The sequence below is a fragment of the Myodes glareolus genome, chromosome X (assembly GCF_982192425.1).
Source record: "Myodes glareolus chromosome X, mMyoGla1.1, whole genome shotgun sequence".
NCBI classification, from domain to species: Eukaryota; Metazoa; Chordata; class Mammalia; order Rodentia; family Cricetidae; genus Myodes; species Myodes glareolus.
Window position 1 is genome coordinate 128231935 of NC_142053.1, and position 18326 is coordinate 128250260.

An 18326-nucleotide genomic window follows, 5' to 3' on the forward strand; every position below is an offset into this window, starting at 1 on the left:
AGAAGGAGGGGTCACATTGTACAAGGACATTTAACATGGAGACCCTAAATGAGTAACTTGAAATCCAAACTGAATGGGACAAACAAGCCATTCAGTATCAGGAGAAATCCTCATGCTGCTCTTTTAATATGAATAGAACACCAGACTTGACAGAAAACATATCAAACTGTCACAAAAGACCCTCTGAAATCACAGTGGTGGAGAAAACAGCAAAAGAATACAAATGCCCATTGACTCTTACTGAAAATACAGACAAAAGCCAAGACTGCTTTGTGTCAATTGTGACATGAGGGCCGGCTTGTTGGGGTATCTGTTCCCGCTCAGTACCCTACAGCCAGCAAGTCCCAGAGAAAATCAATCACACAGAGATCTCTTTAAGTTATAAACTGATTGGCCCATTAGGTCAGGCTTCTTGTTAACTCTTATAACTTATATTAACCCATTATTCTCATCTATGTTAGCCATAATGGCTCCTTACCTTTCTCAGCTGGGCAAGTTACATGCTGCCTCTTCGGTGGTCTGCGCAGGAGTGCCAGAGGAACCTCCCTGCTTCCCAGAATTTTTCTGTTCTCATTGCATCACCTCTACTTCCTGTCTGATTTTCCCACCTATACTGCCTGCCTGGCCAATCAGCGTTTTATTAAAATATGACTGACAGAATACAGACAATTCTCCCGCATCAGTCAATGTCATTGTTTTTTATAAAGAATGGAGGAGAAGCACCAAGGTCATCACACTGTGATTGTCCTCTCTTCTGTAGGCTGTAGAAATGGGCTTCCTTCAAGATCTGGTTAACGATGGAGTAAGCACCTTGGCCTTGGCACAGTGCATAGTCCTTGTGTGAGAACTCGGGGATATTGGAGTAACATTCAGCAATGTTCTGGTTTAAGCTGCTTTCTGGTACACTTCCTCGTATTGGGTTATTGATGCTGCTGTGGTTTCTTTCATTATCACTGCTTGACGTCTGGAAGGAGAAAGACAGAAGGAGGATGGCTATTATGATACTGTCATCATTTCCTGTTCAGCTTGAAGAATACTGGCATCACACTCCACAAAAGGCTCCACACTCTATGAAGTGCAAACACTTGGGTAGTTCCTTCCCTCCTGACAGCAGTGCTATTGCTCAAACTCGGGTTAATAGCACCCATTTGACACAACAGGAAAGAGATGTTTTACAAACCCAAAGGCGAGTCTTTGGGAATGTCTTGGAGAGGGTTCAAACACAGGTTTTCTCCCTCCAAAACCCTTCACATATCCTCTGACCCTGCAGCACCCTGCATTTTAATTACCTGACCAGGGAATTAAACTCCCAACAGCCAAGGTAAAGAAGCAATCAATACTGGAATATGTGATAGGGATAAATGAGTAAAATAGAATGCAAGCCCAAGTCCCAATGTGGCAAAGAAATGACAGGGAAAGTTCTACTTACACATACATTCACATGTGCACATGTGTATACATACCAATAACAGGATCTTTCCAAACCTATCCCTGAGAGTGAACATATGTGCACACCCAACGACCCCAAGCAAGGCTCCACTTGATTTTGAAATGATTTTGATATTTGTTAATGACAACTGTAGGTCATTGGCCATCATTTCTGATGATTAACACAGACTGGTCTCCTATTAGTGGGTTTAGTATAGTTGGTATATGGTAAATTTGTTCTCAACGTTGTCTTTCCTGAAGTAACTGTACTCTGTCATATTGCTGATATTATGTGGGATCCCACCCAAAGAGCTATATTCTGAAGTTTTCTAGACTAGGGATACAACTCAGTAGTAGAGTTCTTTTCTCACATGCATGGGAACTTGGGGTTCATCTCCTTAGGTACAGAAACTCACATTTTACACACACTCATGAAGTTCTTGCCTCTTATCTTAATACTATCAAAGGAAGAGGAGATATCACAAAGACCCTTATGTGACCAGAAATATTGAACACTATTGGTATCATACATCTAATAAGGTCATCTTTCCCTATGGTAGCTGTAATAATGACAGAAACCAAGATGTGCCCTCATTCTCTGGTCATGTGGAACTGATCAGCACACTACATCAACTACAGGTATCCAATGAGTATTTATGCAATGAGATTCATGCACTCAAAGACTTTACATGAGAGACACAAAAGTCATATGCATCTGTGGGTGAGTAACTATCAAATAGCTACCTGCGGATTTAGGGACCATGCTTGCGAAAAGGGTCAAGAGGAATCCAAAGAAACTATGCCTCTTTTAAGGCCTCTAATGTAAAAATCTAGTTGTAGCAATTTATTATATGGTATATTTATAAACACGCAAAAACCAAACAATGTATCACATTGGATAAAAACATCCAGTGCACACACTGGTTTCTCTGAGTTACATTTCCTTTCTTGGTTGTTTCATGTGATTTTGTTTATTGTTAATGGCAAGTAGGGGAATCATCACAAACAGAAGCACTTTGCTTTGCACTCTTGTGTCAGGAAGATCATAGTATCATATGAAAACTGGATATATTACACTGAGGGTTCCTGGGGTATGGTGACAAAAGTGGAGAGCTTGCCTAGCACACAGAATGCACTGGGTTTGAGCCCCGTTCAGCATTCCATGTGCTGAGCAGTACTCCTGTAGAGTCAGGTGGACTGTGGAGGATTAGAATGCTAAGGTTATGATCATCTTTAGCAACATGGGCAAGTTGTGGTTTACCTGAGTAAACTAGTAAATTAGAAACCTCATGGTTTCTAATTTCTAGCTGGCTTATAAAATTTTACCTCAGCTGTGTAGTGGCATCACTATTACAATAGTGTTTATTGTAGTTGTACAACTTCAGCATCTTGGCTATTAACAACCAGAAACCAGCAAAGAGTTTTCGTAAGGGAAGTAGCTGCCAGGGCGGATGAGCACACACCTGTAATACCAGCACTTAGGAGGCTGAAGAAGGAGGATCTAGAGGACAGTATGGGCTACATATGTGCTCCAGGAAAGCCCCAGCTATCTATCAAGAAGCTGCCAAAACAAAACCCCAGACAGATGGACAGGTAAACACAGAAGAGCAAAGAAAGAATGAAAAAAAGAATGCCGAAGGAAATTCAACTAATCTAAATGATACGTCATCTATTAATAAATAGTCTTCAGATGATATTAATTGTGTTTTTGCTAAAAAAGAATGATATTCTTGATTTCTTATGGGACACCTATTTTTCCCAAGTTCTTTGAAAACCTTAAAGTGTAGTTAATAAATCCCAATACTACGTATTGGTTCAAAAAATACTCATGTTGTCTAAGTTATATTCTATTGTTGTGAAGAAACCATGACCAAGGCAACTTACAAAAGAGAAACGCATAGTTTCAGAGGTCAGTAAGCACTCATGACCACCATGGGGCATACATAGCAGCAGAAAGGCGGACACGGTGCTAGAAAAGTGCTGAGAGCTTGACAAACAATCAGGAGGGAGGGAGGGAGGGAAGGAGGGTGGGAATAAGGACGGGAGAGAGGGATAGAGACATACAGAGAGATAGGAACAGCATGTAAGATAACCCCAATGGTGCAGTAGTGGCACATGGACTAGTGGTGACCTACAGATCCTCAATCTTCAGTCCTGCTCAGGAGGAGGGAAATCACACCTGGTACAGGAAACCTTGGGGTAGTTAAAATAATGAAATCTGCAGAAGCAGTAAGTGCCCCTTTAAGAAGACATCATAACCCCTAACTACACTGCAAATATTTACCCTTATACCCAGACAGAAGTGCAGTCCTCGTGCAGCATCATGGAAACATCTTCTTCCAACAGACAGAGACCATTAAAGAAAACCACAACTAATGAAAATGCAGCACCGTGGAGCCCAGTCCCAACAGACACAAGGAAGAGAATGGAAGAGGGAAAGAAAGATTGCTCAAACCAGAGGATCATGAAGTTTCCTGTGAGCCGGTGTCTCCTAGGAATGTCAGATGCTACACCCATGGTCTCACCAACGTGAGTGAAAAGTGAACTGAAGAACAACCACCACAGACATGCCAAAGTGGCCAGGAAATACCCAGCACACCTCAGCGCTATGAAAAACAAAAATGAAAACAAACCTATAGGCAACAAAGGGACACTGGAAGTGGGAGAACAAAGCCCACAATTTGGTATTGATTATCCAATACCAAATGCCCACTCCAGAATATATGCAAACAAATAATATTATAGGGACTGAATAGGCTGTATTTCTCTCTCTCTCTCTCTCTCTCTCTCTCTCTCTCTCTCTCTCTCTCTCTCTCTCTGTGTGTGTGTGTGTGTGTGTGTGTGTGTGTGTGTGTGTGTGTGTGTACGGGCACGCATGTGTGTTTTCAATGAAAGAAAATAAACGCCAAAATTTGATATTGAGCAAAAATGAGCAGTAGATGAAAGGGTTCCAGGGATAAAGGCAAGGTTGAAAGGAGGTAAGTATATTAGAATCTTAAAAATAAAATGACTGGAAGATGAAAGCCACCTGCTCTAGGCAGTGCACTATGGGAGGAATCCTCACAGACGAGTGTAACCACTGGGGAGAACAAGAGCTCAAGACTGGTGAGGATGATTTGGAGGACAGACAGATGCTGATATGATGTGGGTTTGTGGCCCCTAGGGGAATTCTCCAGCCATGAAATGTGAAGGAGCAGACATGGTAAGAACATGTGGAGAGCTTGGGTGTCTTGCTAAGAACTCTATTGAGCTGCACAGACAGGTGCTCTTGTGGATGGATGGGAGAGGAGGACAAATATGACAGAGTACACCCACAAAGTTTTGCAAAGTATCCAGAAACAGAACGCACAGGTCTTGGTGATATTGACAGAAGCAGAAAGCAACATCTGGTGACACCCAGAGAGCGAAGGGGAGACAGTCGCTGAGAACAGTGCACACACAGAGAGAGAAAAATGTCCCAACCACTGCAGACATCACCTGGCAATTTCCATATTCCTGCCTTTGAGCTTAGCATGCTCCCCAGATTGATTTCTCTGGTGTAAGCTAAGGCAAAGGAAGGGGCAGGTGCAGATGGTAAGGTGCAGTGAGAAGCTGTAGAAAAGAACTGGCAAACAGGAGGTGGTGGGAATGCAGACAGCAGCTTCAAATCAAAGGTGAGGAGGAAGGCAGCACCTGGAAGAAGTATGGCCAGTCTCCAATGAGTGGAGAGAAAGCCTCCATTGGTAGTGATACAATTCCTGGGGAAATGGAAACAAAAGCAATAAGGAAGAAAGTTATCCTGAAGTATCATCCCAAATACTGAATGGAAATTCATGAATATGCATGATATACAACTAGATAATGCCTCCTAAGGTAAAAAGCAAGTGAATTTAGCATTTTTTGATCTTCAACTCTGGCTTTTCATCCAATTCTGTGCCTATATACCTCAGAGATACTCATTTCTGTGTCCCCAACAGTGTAATGAAATTCACCCTTAGTGTTCGCTGCACCCCAGGAATTACGTGATGTTGTTTACTAACCAAAACTGACAAGCCCTAAAAAGCCCACTAAAGTCCTTTGACTATTAACTGCCAAAAGCTCCTCACATTTACAAGGGCAGACCCTGCTTCACTGATCCCACCAAACACTGCACACTTGAGTCAGAAGGCACCCAAGAAAGCAGATTGTTGGATTACTACCACTTTGCAAATGAACAAGGGACTGTTCATTTTCAAATGGAAAATTCTGTATGCAGGAAGGGGGCCTAATTCAGGCTATCTGAAGAAAGAAAGGTAAAATTGAGCCAGACCTTGAGTGCTAATGCGCATTGTAACTGAAAAATTCCACCTCTGATACAAATCATATGACCTCATCTGTGTGAAAGGAATGAGTGGAGTTTGAACAAGGCAAACAAAAGACGACTAGGAAGCCTTAATGTAGAATACATGTTTATCATCAATTGACAACTCAAGAGTTTAAGATGGACTTGCATATGAGAATGCTCGCCATACTTTGGCATGCTCCATGGTCAAGGGTTCTTAAAACGTCTACAAGCTATGACGCCCCTTTAGCACAGCTCCCTCACCCCCAAACACACCCTTCCAATGATTGTATCTTCTAAGAAGGTCACTTCAGAAGGTGCCCCCTTTGCTTAGATTTAACAGCGCAACTATGGACATTTCTTCACATTAGTGAAAGATTCAGAGCCCTCTCATGTCTCCCTCATGAAGTTCTGTCTTCCACATCGTACAAAGGAGTCAAGAGTGAGGGACATGGGCCCCTATTCATTTCATTTCTGTTGCTGTGATAAAACACCCTGACCAAAAGCAACTCAGAAATGAACATTTACTTTGGCTTACTGATCCGGGGTTTCATCTCCTTTTGCAGGAAATCAGTGCAGGAACTTAGGAGCAGCATCTCACCTACAGTCAAGAGCAGTGAGAGAATAGGCACAAGGATCCTTGCTTGCTTGATCTCTAGCTTGCAGCTGGCTTTCTATAATGTCTTTCTATAATGCGAGGCATCTATAATGTCTATGTGAGATTTTATTTGAGTTACTGATTAAAAAAATGACAGAGAACTTACTTGGTTGGCACCCAGAGATACTTTTTTGGATCCTCCATGGTCGCTGAAGGTTGGATTTGACCTTTGCTGTTTAGCACAGAGTCTGTCAGGCTTTAGAAGACCCTGTGGGCTAAGAAATCTGTAGGAAGACAGGCCTACCTTACCCGGGCAGCTAGGCTGTCAATTCCAGTGATTTTGTCCACGTCTGGAGGTCTTCCGTTTAGGTGAAAGGCAGTTTTTGCCCAATGGTCAGCGTTGGGCTGTTGAAGTGAACTGCAGATGAACACTGCTCTGCAACTGCTGATGGACGTTGTTCTGTGACCGTTTGTTTTTTGTCTTCTTGGAGGAAACAGAGTGTTCTAGGAGCCACCCTGTCTCTTTTTGTTATGAAAAGTTTTTTAGATAATTAAATAATTAAATATCACATTCCCCAGATCTCTGAGCAGTTGAGGGCTGATTATTAGGTATAACTGCAGTATAGAATCTGTCTGGAAGGTTGGGTTTGAGCTTGACTGTACTGGCTCTTAACAGGTAAGATTCACATTTGTAAAAAGACAGAAAGAAAGAAAAAAAACTGTTGTAACATTAAGATTAGTGGCAGAACTGACAATGGTAGAGAACAGCTTAATATTAAATATAAGAGAGGTAAAAGTACATACCAGTTTAAAATATGAGACTTATGATTTTGTAGTCTGAAATGAGATGTAATGAACAATTATTATATATAGAAATATTGAACAGGAATTAGGCAACGTGCATGCTTTTGATGGGCCCTATCAAAGGCATGTCACTATGCAAAACACCTGTAATGAGAGGATTTCATTGAACACTGAGGGGGGGAGAGAGGAAAGGCAGGGCATACATAAGAATGGGAGAGCTTGGTCACGTGACCTGGCTCTCAGTCAATCTAGCGATAAAGTCACCTGACCCCAGTGAACATGGCAGCAGCGGCAACCACGTGTTGTGGGGGAAAAGTTACAATTTTTGAGCTGTAAGGATTTTAAGTTTAATAAAGAGTGACCTAAAGGCGTAATCTGCCCTGTTGTTGAGCTGCCATGCCGAACCATAAGCCGCAGAGGGGGGCAAAAGGCTGGAACCGAGCAAACTGCTCCATGTCACAGCTGGAATGGAAAAGCCGGCAGGTTAAAAGCCTGGGGCCGCCTGCCAAGGGTGGTTGCTATTCAGAGTATTGAATCGTGAAAACCCACGCAAACAGACAATTTTAAGATGGATAAGTGTGGAGTATTTTAAGTAAGGCATATTTAGGCTGGGACGACTTGCTTCCCATGGTCAAGACCATGAAAAACCCGCAAAAACCCTGGCACCTCAAGCCATTAAGGCGAGATGCAGATGCAGATGACTAGAACAACCAAACCTTGAAAACAGGCATCCAGGTTAACGAGTGGGGTGTTATAGTCCGAACCATATCAACCAATCCGTCCGTGAGAAAGATAAGAAGGAAGAAAAGAATTAAATAAAGAAAAAGAGAACTGGGGGCCCCAGGCCCCCAGGTGCAGGAATGCTGGGTGCTGGCCATTAGCCAAGCTGTCCCAGGCACGGACTTAACAGAGGATGCAAGCCGTAATTGAATGCCAGCGAAGGGGCAGAGAAGTTCCCCCCAAGCCTAAAAACAGCAGGAATACCGGTCAATCCCCGGTTAAAAGACTCAGTTAAGCTGGCCGGAGTGGGGAAACTCATGATTAGGAGACAATGTTGTTTGTAGGAATGACTCCTGGCAGATGGAACATGTGGGTCGGTGTTGAGAAAGTCCTCGATCCTGATTCAATCCCGGAAATGGGAGCTCAGAGTCCCGGACTAAACCTGAAGCTGGGATCCTGGCCCCTGGGCGAGTGAATCTCTCGAGTCCGCAGCACCAGTGTTGTTGTTTAATGTTGGCATGTTCCCCAACAGGCTCGCAGAGCAGCCACTAGTCCGACAAGGACAGCTGTGGGTCCCTGCAAGATCCCCAGGGTGGCAGGCTGGTCCCGCCATGCAGCCCAGAGAGCAGGCGGGTGGGTGCAGCAGACCACGGAGTAAGTAGACATGAGGCTGAACCTAAAGCTAAACATTTATTACTTAAAGAAGAGGCAGAGAGACAGAGAAACAGAGACATAGAGACATAAAAACATAGAGAGAAGAGACACATGTGCACACGCCGAGAGAGAGGGACAGAAGAGGTTAAGATGGCAACCAGGAAGTCAGAAGTGTCTGGGAGTGGATGTGGCTTGCCCTTGAAAGGACCAGACCCAAAGGATTAACACCGATGACCTTAGACCCCCGAGTACAATATATCATAAGAGGGAGGTGGTGGAAGATGTGATATGAGAAAAAGTGAAGGGCAGACTGTGGGTGGAAAGGTAAAGTGAGATTAGGGGAAGGAACTGGAGAGAGCAGGATGTAGACAGCTAAGGAAAACTCAGGGTGTGAAGAAGCTTTGTGAAAAGCACTAGATGATAAACCAGGCACCACAAGAACATGTGCCCAACCCAAGCTCATGGTGTACATGCAATTTTAATGATTCATTTATCCTATGTACATTGGTGTTTTGCCTGTACATTGGTCTGTATTATCCTATGTTCATTGGAGTTTTGCCTCCATGTATGTCTATGCGAATAGACAGCATAAAGGAAGACTGTGGAACTTTGGGTATGACAATAACTGAAGCATCTCGGCCTGCCCAGGATAGGAACAACCAGAGAGCTGCCATAAACAAGGTTGCTCCTAAATGGATAAGCATTGTCAAGGCGTAAAGAAGTGAGGAGAAAGTAGTAGTGGTAAGTGCATATGTGTGAATGCATCAGATGCCTTGGAACTAGAATTACAGACAGGTGTGAGCTGACATGTGGTGCTGGAATTTAACCCATGTCTCCTGAAAAAGCAGACAGTGCTCTTAATGACTGAGCCATCTCTCCAGCCCGCATAGATGCTATTTGTAACAAGGATACTGCTTGTGGGTGAACAATGTTATTCCGTGAAGCCATAGGTCATTAAGTAATAATCTCAGCCCTGCACACAAATTACCTCCCTATTGTCTGGCAGGCCTCAGAGGTGACCAAACTGTAAAGGCAATTTCCACTGCTCTTGGTTGCCCAACACAACAAGTCAATAGGCACCTGTGGCTGAAATACTATAAACTTTTGTTACAGGTCGTAGGGAAGTCAGTCTTGAACTCACCTGCAAATCTCCCAGGTGGCTAATGTTCACAGTACCCAGAAGGTGTTATGCTGGCTGTCGTGAGATAAAGGATATAAGTGATCTTACCCATTGCTGGACCCAGAACAACACAATACTGACTAGCAAGGCATGATGAGCCCACTCATGTAATGACTGCACTTCTGTTCGGGCACCTAACATATTCTTGTCCTGATTGAATCTGAAGTCTGCTCCACATGAATGGCGATATGCCTGGTGCTATAAACATAGTCAAAACCTATTATTAGTGAGCTGATACTTCCTTCAAAGTGCTGGGGGAAGACTTACTGTCGTCCTGCCACATGAACATGTTGTTAAACTGTCTTCTAAATATTCATGTTTGCTTGCCTAGGTCTGCACTGCTCTCAACACTGATTTGAGAAGCTTCTAGTTGCAATAAGAAGTTGTCAATGCAGAGACACGTTACGTTTGGAAGTGCCTTGAGCAACTGTGAGTGCTCAGTCACAGATGGGACATCTATATCCACAAGATGAAGGGAGAGATTGCAGGTGAGGATGATGAAGAAATATCGTACTGTGCAGGTGGAGATTACCAAGAAATTTCAAAGAATACAAAAAAGTATTAAAAAGAGATCTTCTCAAGTGCTTGCAAGTTTTATCAGGCTGACAGTTAAACCAACAAGCACAGCCCACAAACTGCTAGCACCAGAAAGAAATATAACAGGTTACCAAACATTCCAGCAGGCAGCCTTCCTTACTCTGCCTACAACACTGTTGTCACAAAAAGCTATAGTTCCGAGTTGGGCACGTGAAGGGTGCACAGAAGCCTAAACTAAGTAGGTGTGATGCCCATAATGCACTTTTCTTATTTGTCTGTCTGCTGTTTTCTTGGAACTTGAGCATCAGGTCCCATGTGATCAATAGCAGAGTAAAGGTCTGGGGCCTGCACTAGTAATCCACATGCTCTCCTTGAGTCTCCACTTCTTGTTTTACTCACTTATTGGGAGAACACTGTGAAGACATTGTTCCCTATCAGGAAGACAGACATGTACAGAAGCTTTCATCTTTATGTTTGCTCTACCGTATTTCATACCTCAGATCCAGGGAGCAGATTTACATGCAGACATCTAAAGATGCTAACCTTGGGAACAAAGGCAGTGTTCACATTTAGGTGACCATATGCAGCAGAAACTTCAATGGGTCAAGAACTCTACGTGCTTGACTCAGGTAGATCTAGGTATATTTTATCCAAAATCTACCTGTGTCTGTCCCAGAGGAATGGCACACATTGACAAGCCTTTCATCTCCTGCTTGAGAAAGGTAAAAGTCAGCCATACTTACTCATTGCCTGATGAGAGCTGCCCAGAAAGCCTTTACAATGCTCCCTCCTCACTTATGCGTCCACTCAAACCATGCTGTGTTACCCCTTACTGGTTGTTAAAGTAAAGACTGTGAAGTTGAAATGTCAGCTCTTCGGCACAAGCAGCCCTAAAGCTCTCCCATGTCCCTTCACACAACCCCACTTTGCTTTTCATTTATTCAGGGAGAAAGCAAGATTAGCATTGCAGCTAGTAGCCCGCCACTCTGTTCGTTGAGTTTACGTCTTTCCTAATCATAGAAAGTGCGATTTGATTCTCCCTCCCTATTTGCAAGGTGAGGGAATTTCTGGAACCCAATTCCTCCTGGCTGGATTTGGAGAACATCTCTGTTGGTCTTTTCTCTCTCTTTCTACACAGTAAAGCTATGCTTATTACAATGCTTAAATCCTGCTCTGCCTCAAAACCATTGCATCCAAGGAGAAGACTTTCATTAGTGTGTCTGGGAGGCTTCTCTTGTCATTGTGGAGATGGAAATTAATGCCACAGAGTGAGCAATGAGTAAAAAGGAGAAGTTGTGTGGCCATTGTGCCTACCTCTTTAGCGCGAGGGTCCTGGAAGGCCTGGTCCTTCTTATTCCTCTTTGAATGAGGGTCATCGTGGTTGTCTGCCTCATTGTCATCTCTTACCCTTTTCCTGAAAATAGTTTTCAGAGGGAGAGGAAAACCTGTTGTCATTCAGGATTGATCTTTGGGTGCTTAACTTTCAGCCCTGTGCCAATACCCAAATCTGCAGCCTTGTCTAGGATTGGACCTGTAAGAGCTGCTCTAATGGATTCAGAGTCTGCAGGTAGATGGCACTAGGCAGTGGAGCAAACATGTCAAAAAGGAATCTTAGGAATCCTAGGTGTGCCCAAAGCCCAAGTTCAAGTTCCCCAAATCAGAATCTTAATTTGAATCACTGTTTGGGACCAAAAACTTAATGAATTTTGTGGTCAAACGTTAGAACTCTACCTGTCCAGATTCATTTTCTTATCCTCTGAAATAACTGCTCCAAGTTAGATGATTTTAAGCCCTGCCATAGGGCTACTCAATATACGTGAGCCATCTTTGCCTATTTACTCTTGTGTCCTTTCTGCCTGTGGCTAGGAACAGACACGTCCTGTGTACTGTCAGATCATTCATGTTGCTATACCAACAAGTGTGATGTCGTTGTAGCTAGTTGACTTGACTGCCACCATAACACTGTGGCTGATGACTTTCCTGAAACTGTCTAGAAGTGTTTTCATGCTTCATTTCCTTGTATTTTCCCCCATGCCCTTTTTCCACAAATAATTAGTTTGTGATATTTGACAGTATTATTCTTGAATTTTCTTTATATGCTATTATAGAGATATTCTTGATCAGTTACTATATTAAAGATGGTTGGTAGGATTTTAGATATGTATTTGTCTGAGTTCACTTATTTTTCCCTAGTTTTCAATATTGCTTTATTGTCTGAGAGGATTCTTCATGGTCAGATATTGTACTTATTTTAAAGACTTTTCAATCAAACTGTCTACAAAAAATGAAGCTGGATATAGCAAGCAGAGGGTATGCCCAGACAAAGCAGTGTTAACACACATAACTGGTTGGATCTACTGCCACTGACTCTTGCAAATGTTTCCTGACTTATCTCCTTATAATAAGTTAAAGTGGAAAATTAACTGCATCAGGGCAATGCCCAAGATGCAGCATTTGATATTTAATGTGAAGATTTTCTTTTATGGAGAAATACTTCTGAAAGTGAAAAATAATGAAATATCACATGTCTAAATCAAATAATATCATCATGATACAGATGCTATATGGATAAAATCATTCAGGAGATTTGTATATGATTTTATTTTGTAAAAAAAATACTTAGCCTGTATGTGTCTCTCCTCAGGTATTTGTGCAAAGCACAGTCATTTTATATAGTTTTAGCCATGTATTAAAAATGAAAGAATTTTGCAGTCTGTTAAATTCTCCAAGCATAAAGTTTCCTGTGAATTAATCATGTCCATAAACACAAGAATATATTCTTTTTTTTTGAAAGTAATTTTATTAAATTATAAAAAGTTTCCATTTACGCCCCTCCTCCCAACGCCCTCCCACTCCCCCCTCCCTCTCCTCCTCCCTCTTTGTCCCCAAGGGAAGCAGGAGCCCTGTGGGAAGTCCAAGTTCCTCCCCCCTCACTCCAGGTCCAGGAAGGTGAGCATCCAAACAGACTGGATCCCAAAAATCCAGTATATGCAGAGGAAACCAGTCCCAGTGTCATTGTCAATGGCTTCTCAGAAAGACTGCAGGCCAGCCACATTCAGAAAATCCGGCCACATTCAGAGAATCTGGTTGGATCACATGCTTGATCAGTCACGGTCCATCTGGCCTTGGTAAACTCTCCTTAGATCCGACCCCTTGTATCAGTGGGTGATAGTATCCCTCGCAGTCCTTCGTCATTTTCTTCCTCCTTCTGCTCCTCATTTGGATCTTGGGGGGCTCAGTTCGGTGCTCCAACGCGGGCCTCCATCTGTATCGTCATCCAACGCCAGATGAGGGATCTATGGTGATAAGCAAAATATTCATCAGTATGGTCATGGGCCAAGGCCGGTTCAGGCACCCCCTCCTCTGTCCAGAGAACAATCTGGGGATCTCTCCTTGGACCTGGGATCCCATATATAATCAAGTTTCCTGTAAACTCTAATATGACTCCCTTAGTTGAAATATATTCTTCCCTGATCCCACATTCATCCTTCCTCACTTCCCCCCATCCCGGTCAACCGAGCTTTCTCCATTCCTCCCCTACTCCCTTCTCTCTAACCCTCTCCCCTTCCAACAACCCTCCCACCCCCCCCCATGCACCCAAGGTTACCTGGGACTGTTGACTATTTCCTACCTCCTGGCGGATAGCTAAATAATCTTCATCAGGTTCGTCTTCTTATTTAGCTTCTCTAGGATCACGAATAATAGGCTCAAAGACCTTTAATTATGGTTAGAATCCACTTATGAGTGAATACATACCGTGTTCCTCTTTTTGGGTCTGGCTTCTGGAGGCATTACTATCCCTGACTTCAAACTCTATTACAGAGCTACAGTATTGAAAACAGCTTGGTATTGGCATAAGAACAGAGAAGTCGACCTATGGAATCGAATAGAAGACCCAGATACTAACCCTCAAACCTACGAACACCTAATTTTTGACAAGGGAGCTAAAGGTATACAATGGAAGAAGGAAAGCGTCTTTAATAAATGGTGCTGGCATAACTGGATGTCAACCTGTAGAAGAATGAAAATAGATCCATATCTATCACCATGCACAAAACTCAAGTCCAAATGGATTAAAGACATCAACATCAATCTGTCCACTTTGAACCTGATAGAAGAGAAAGTGGGAAGTAGTCTACAAGATATAGGCACAGGAGGCCACTTCCTAAGTAGGACCCCAGTAGCACAGACAATAAGAGAAACAATGAATAAATGGGACCTCCTGAAACTGAGAAGCTTCTGTAAAGCAAAGGACACTGTCAGTAAGACAAAAAGGCTGCCTTCTGACTGGGAGAAGATCTTCACCAACCCCTCATCAGACAAAGGTCTGATCTCCAGAATATACAAAGAACTCAAGAAACTAGACACTAAAACTCTAATTAACCCAATTAAAAAATGGGGTACTGATCTGAACAGAGAATTCACAACAGATGAACTTCGAATGGCCAGAAGACACTTAAGGTCATGCTCAACCTCCTTAGCGATCAGGGAAATGCAAATCAAAACCACTTTGAGATACCATCTTACACCTGTCAGAATAGCTAAAGTTAAAAACACCAATGATAGCCTATGCTGGAGAGGATGTGGAATGAGGGGAACACTCATCCATTGTTGGTGGGAATGCAAACTTGTGCAGCCACTTTGGAAATCAGTGTGGCGGTTTCTCAGGAAACTGGGAGTCAACCTCCCTCAGGACCCAGCAATTCCTCTCTTGGGAATATACCCTAGAGATGCCCAAACATACTACAAAAGCGTTTGTTCAACTATGTTCATAGCAGCACTATTTGTAATAGCCAGAACCTGGAAACAGCCTAGGTGCCCCTCAATAGAAGAATGGTTAAAAAAGGTGTGGAACATATACACATTAGAGTTTTACTCAGCGGTAAAAAATAATGACATCTTGAATTTTGCATGCAAATGGATGGACAAGAATATATTCTTAAATCAGTGTTTTTGTCAATATATTTTAAAATTTTGAAATTACAAAAGGAGTCCCTGTTCCTGTGCTGAGGAGATCCATTCAGATGGTTGAGTGTGTGCCCACCCATCCCAGGTGGTCCAGGAATTGAACACAGGGTCTCTCCAGCTCCTGCTGCAGGGGCTTCTTTGTTCCACATGACCCTGCCTCCCCCAAGCATGCCCTATTGTATGTGAGGTCCTTGGCCCAAGAACAGTTCCTGATCCTGCACTGAGGCAATCCACCCAGAGTGGTGAGTGTGTGTCAGCTCAGTTGGAAGATCCCCAGAAGGGAGTGCAGGGCACCTCCAGCTCCTGCTGCAGGGGCTTCTTTGTTCCACATGACCCTGCACTCCCAAGTCTGCCATTTTGTCTGCGGGGTGCTTGGCCCAATAAGAGTCCCTGTTCCTGTACTGAGGAGATCCATCGAAATGGCTAATGTGGGCCCACCCAGAAGGTCACTGGAAGGGAGTGCAGGGTACCTCCAGCTCCTGCTGCATGGGCTCCTTTGTTCCACATGATCCGGCAGAGAAATATAGAAATAACTGATGTAGTGAACCAAATGGACTTAATAGAAATCTATAAAACATTCCACTAAAACAAAAAAGAAAAAGAATATACCTTCTTCTCAGCATCTCATAGAACCTTCTCAAAAATTGATCACATAATCAGTAACAAAGCAAACATCCACAGATACAAAAAAAATTGTAGTAACCAACTGTGTACTATCGGATCAATATGGAATAAAGTTAGAATTCAACAACAATTCAACCCCCAGAAAGTCTACAAACTCATCGAAACTGAAAAGTCAATTAGTGAACTACCCCTGGATCAAGGAAGAAATAAAGAAAGAAATTAAAATCTTCCATGATTTCAACAAAAATAAAGACACAACCTATATACCCAAACCTATGGAACACTATGAAGGCAGCGCTAAGAGGAAAATTCATAGCACTAAGTGCCCAATTAAAGAAAACGGAGAAAGAACACATTAGAGACTTAACAGAACACCTGAAAGCTCTAGAAAAAAAAGAAGCAGACTCACCAAGGAAGGGTAGAAAATTGGAAATAATTAAACTGAGGGCTGAAATCAACAAAATCGAAACAGAGAAAACAATCCAAAAAATAAATGAAACAAAAAGCTGGTTCTTGGAGAAAATTAACAAGATTGACAAACCCATTTCCAAACTAATCAAAGGGCAGAGAAAGAACACACAAATTAAAAAGATCAGAAATGAAAAGGGAGAAATAACTACAGACATAAAGGAAATTCAGAGAATCATTAGATCTTACTAAAAAAGCCTGTATGCCACAAAATTGGAAAATATAAAAGAAATGGACATTTTTTAGATAAATACCATACACCAAAATTTAATCAAGACCAGGTGAACAATTTAAATAAACCTGTAAGTCGCGAGGAATTAGAAGCTGTCATCAAAAACCTCCCTACCAAAAAAGCCCAGGATCAGATGGTGTCAATGCAGAATTCTACCAGTACTTCCAAGAAGAGCTAATACTTATAATCCTTAATGTATTTCACAAAATAGAAACAAAAGAGTCATTGCCAAAGTCCATTTTTGAAGCTACAGTTACCCTGATACCAAAACCACAAAAAGACTCAAACAAGAAAGAGAATTACAGGCCAATCTCACTCATGAACATCGATGCAAAAATTCTCAGTAAAATATTGACAAACGAAATCCAAGAACACATCAAATAAGTTATCCATTATGATCAAGTAGGCTTCATCCCAGAGATGCCGGGCTGGTTCAACATAAGAAAATCTATAAATGTAATTCATCACAGAAATAAACTGAAAGAAAAAAAACCATTTGATCATTTCATTAGATGCTGAAAAAGCATTTGACAAAATTCAACACCCCTTCATGATAAAGGTCTTGGAGATAATAAGGATACAAGGTATATACCTAAATATGTTAGCATTTAGCAAGCCAACAGCTAACTTTAATGTAAATGGAGAGAAACTCAAAACCTTTCCACTAAAATCAGGAACAAGATAAGGCTGTCCACCCTCTCCATACCTCTTCAATATAGTGCTTTAAGTTCTAGCAAGAGCAATAAGACAACATAAGGGGATCAAGGGCATTCAAACTGGAAAGGAAGAAATTAAACTTTCATTATTTGCAGATGATATAATAGTGTACATAAGCGACCCCAAAAATTCTACCATAGAGCTCTTACAGCTGATAAGCACCTGCAGTAATGTGGCAGGAAACAAGATCAACTCCAAAAAATCAGTTGTCCTCCTATACACAAAGGATAAAGAAGCAGGGAGGGAAATCAGAGAAGCATCACCTTTCATGATAGCCACAAATAGCATAAAGTATCCTGGGGTAACTCTAACCAAGGAGTGAAAGATCTATTTGACAAGAAATTTAAGTCTTTGAAGAAAGAAATTGAAGAGGATACCAGAAAATGGAAGGATCTCCCAGGTTCTTGGATAGGGAGGATTAACATAGTAAAAATGGCAATTCTACCAAAAGCAATCTATAGATTCAATGCAATCCTAGTGAAATCCTAACAAAATTCTTCACAGACCCTGAGAGAATAATAATCAACTTTATATGGAAAAACAAAACAAAAAAAAACAGGATAGTCAAAACAATCCTTTACAATTAAAGTACTTCTGGAGGCATTACCATCCCTGACTTCAAACTCTATTACAAAGCTACAGTAATGAAAACATCTTGGTATTGACATAAGAACCGAGATGTTGACCAATGGAATCAGCAGTAAAAGACAATGACATCTTGAATTTTGTATGCCAATGGATGGAAATTGAAAACACTTTACTAAGTGAGATAACCCAGATCTAAAAAGTGGAATATGGTGTGTACTCACTCATCAGTGGATTCTAGCCATAAACAAAGGACATTGAGCCTATAGTTCATGATCCTAGAGAAGCTAAATAAGAAGGTAAATCCAGGGCTCCACCCTGCTAGCTCCCCCACCAGCCATCCCAACTTCCATCCAGAGGGCCATCCGAGGGGTGAGTTTGCTTCGGGCCCACGGCAGGGGCTTGGCAAGGAGGAGCTCGGACTTCCCCCAACCCCATAGACTCCCAGGTCACTCTGCACTGCTGGCTCCACCCTGCTAGCTCCCCCGCCAGCCATCCCAGCTTCCATCCA

General features: G+C 42.3%; 1 protein-coding gene across 1 annotated transcript in view; it reads right to left on the reverse strand.

Moving 5' to 3' along the window:
* Positions 1-679: 679 nt before the first annotated feature.
* LOC125417871 (protein VCF1-like) overlaps positions 680-18326 on the reverse strand; it is a 34513-nt gene continuing 16866 nt past the window's right edge. Inside the window, exons 2-3 of the mRNA XM_048461401.2 lie at positions 11536-11635; positions 680-964 (exon numbers count right to left, since the gene is read on the reverse strand). Of these exons, the coding sequence (XP_048317358.2) occupies positions 680-964; positions 11536-11635 (385 nt within the window). The remainder of the gene's footprint in view (positions 965-11535; positions 11636-18326) is intronic.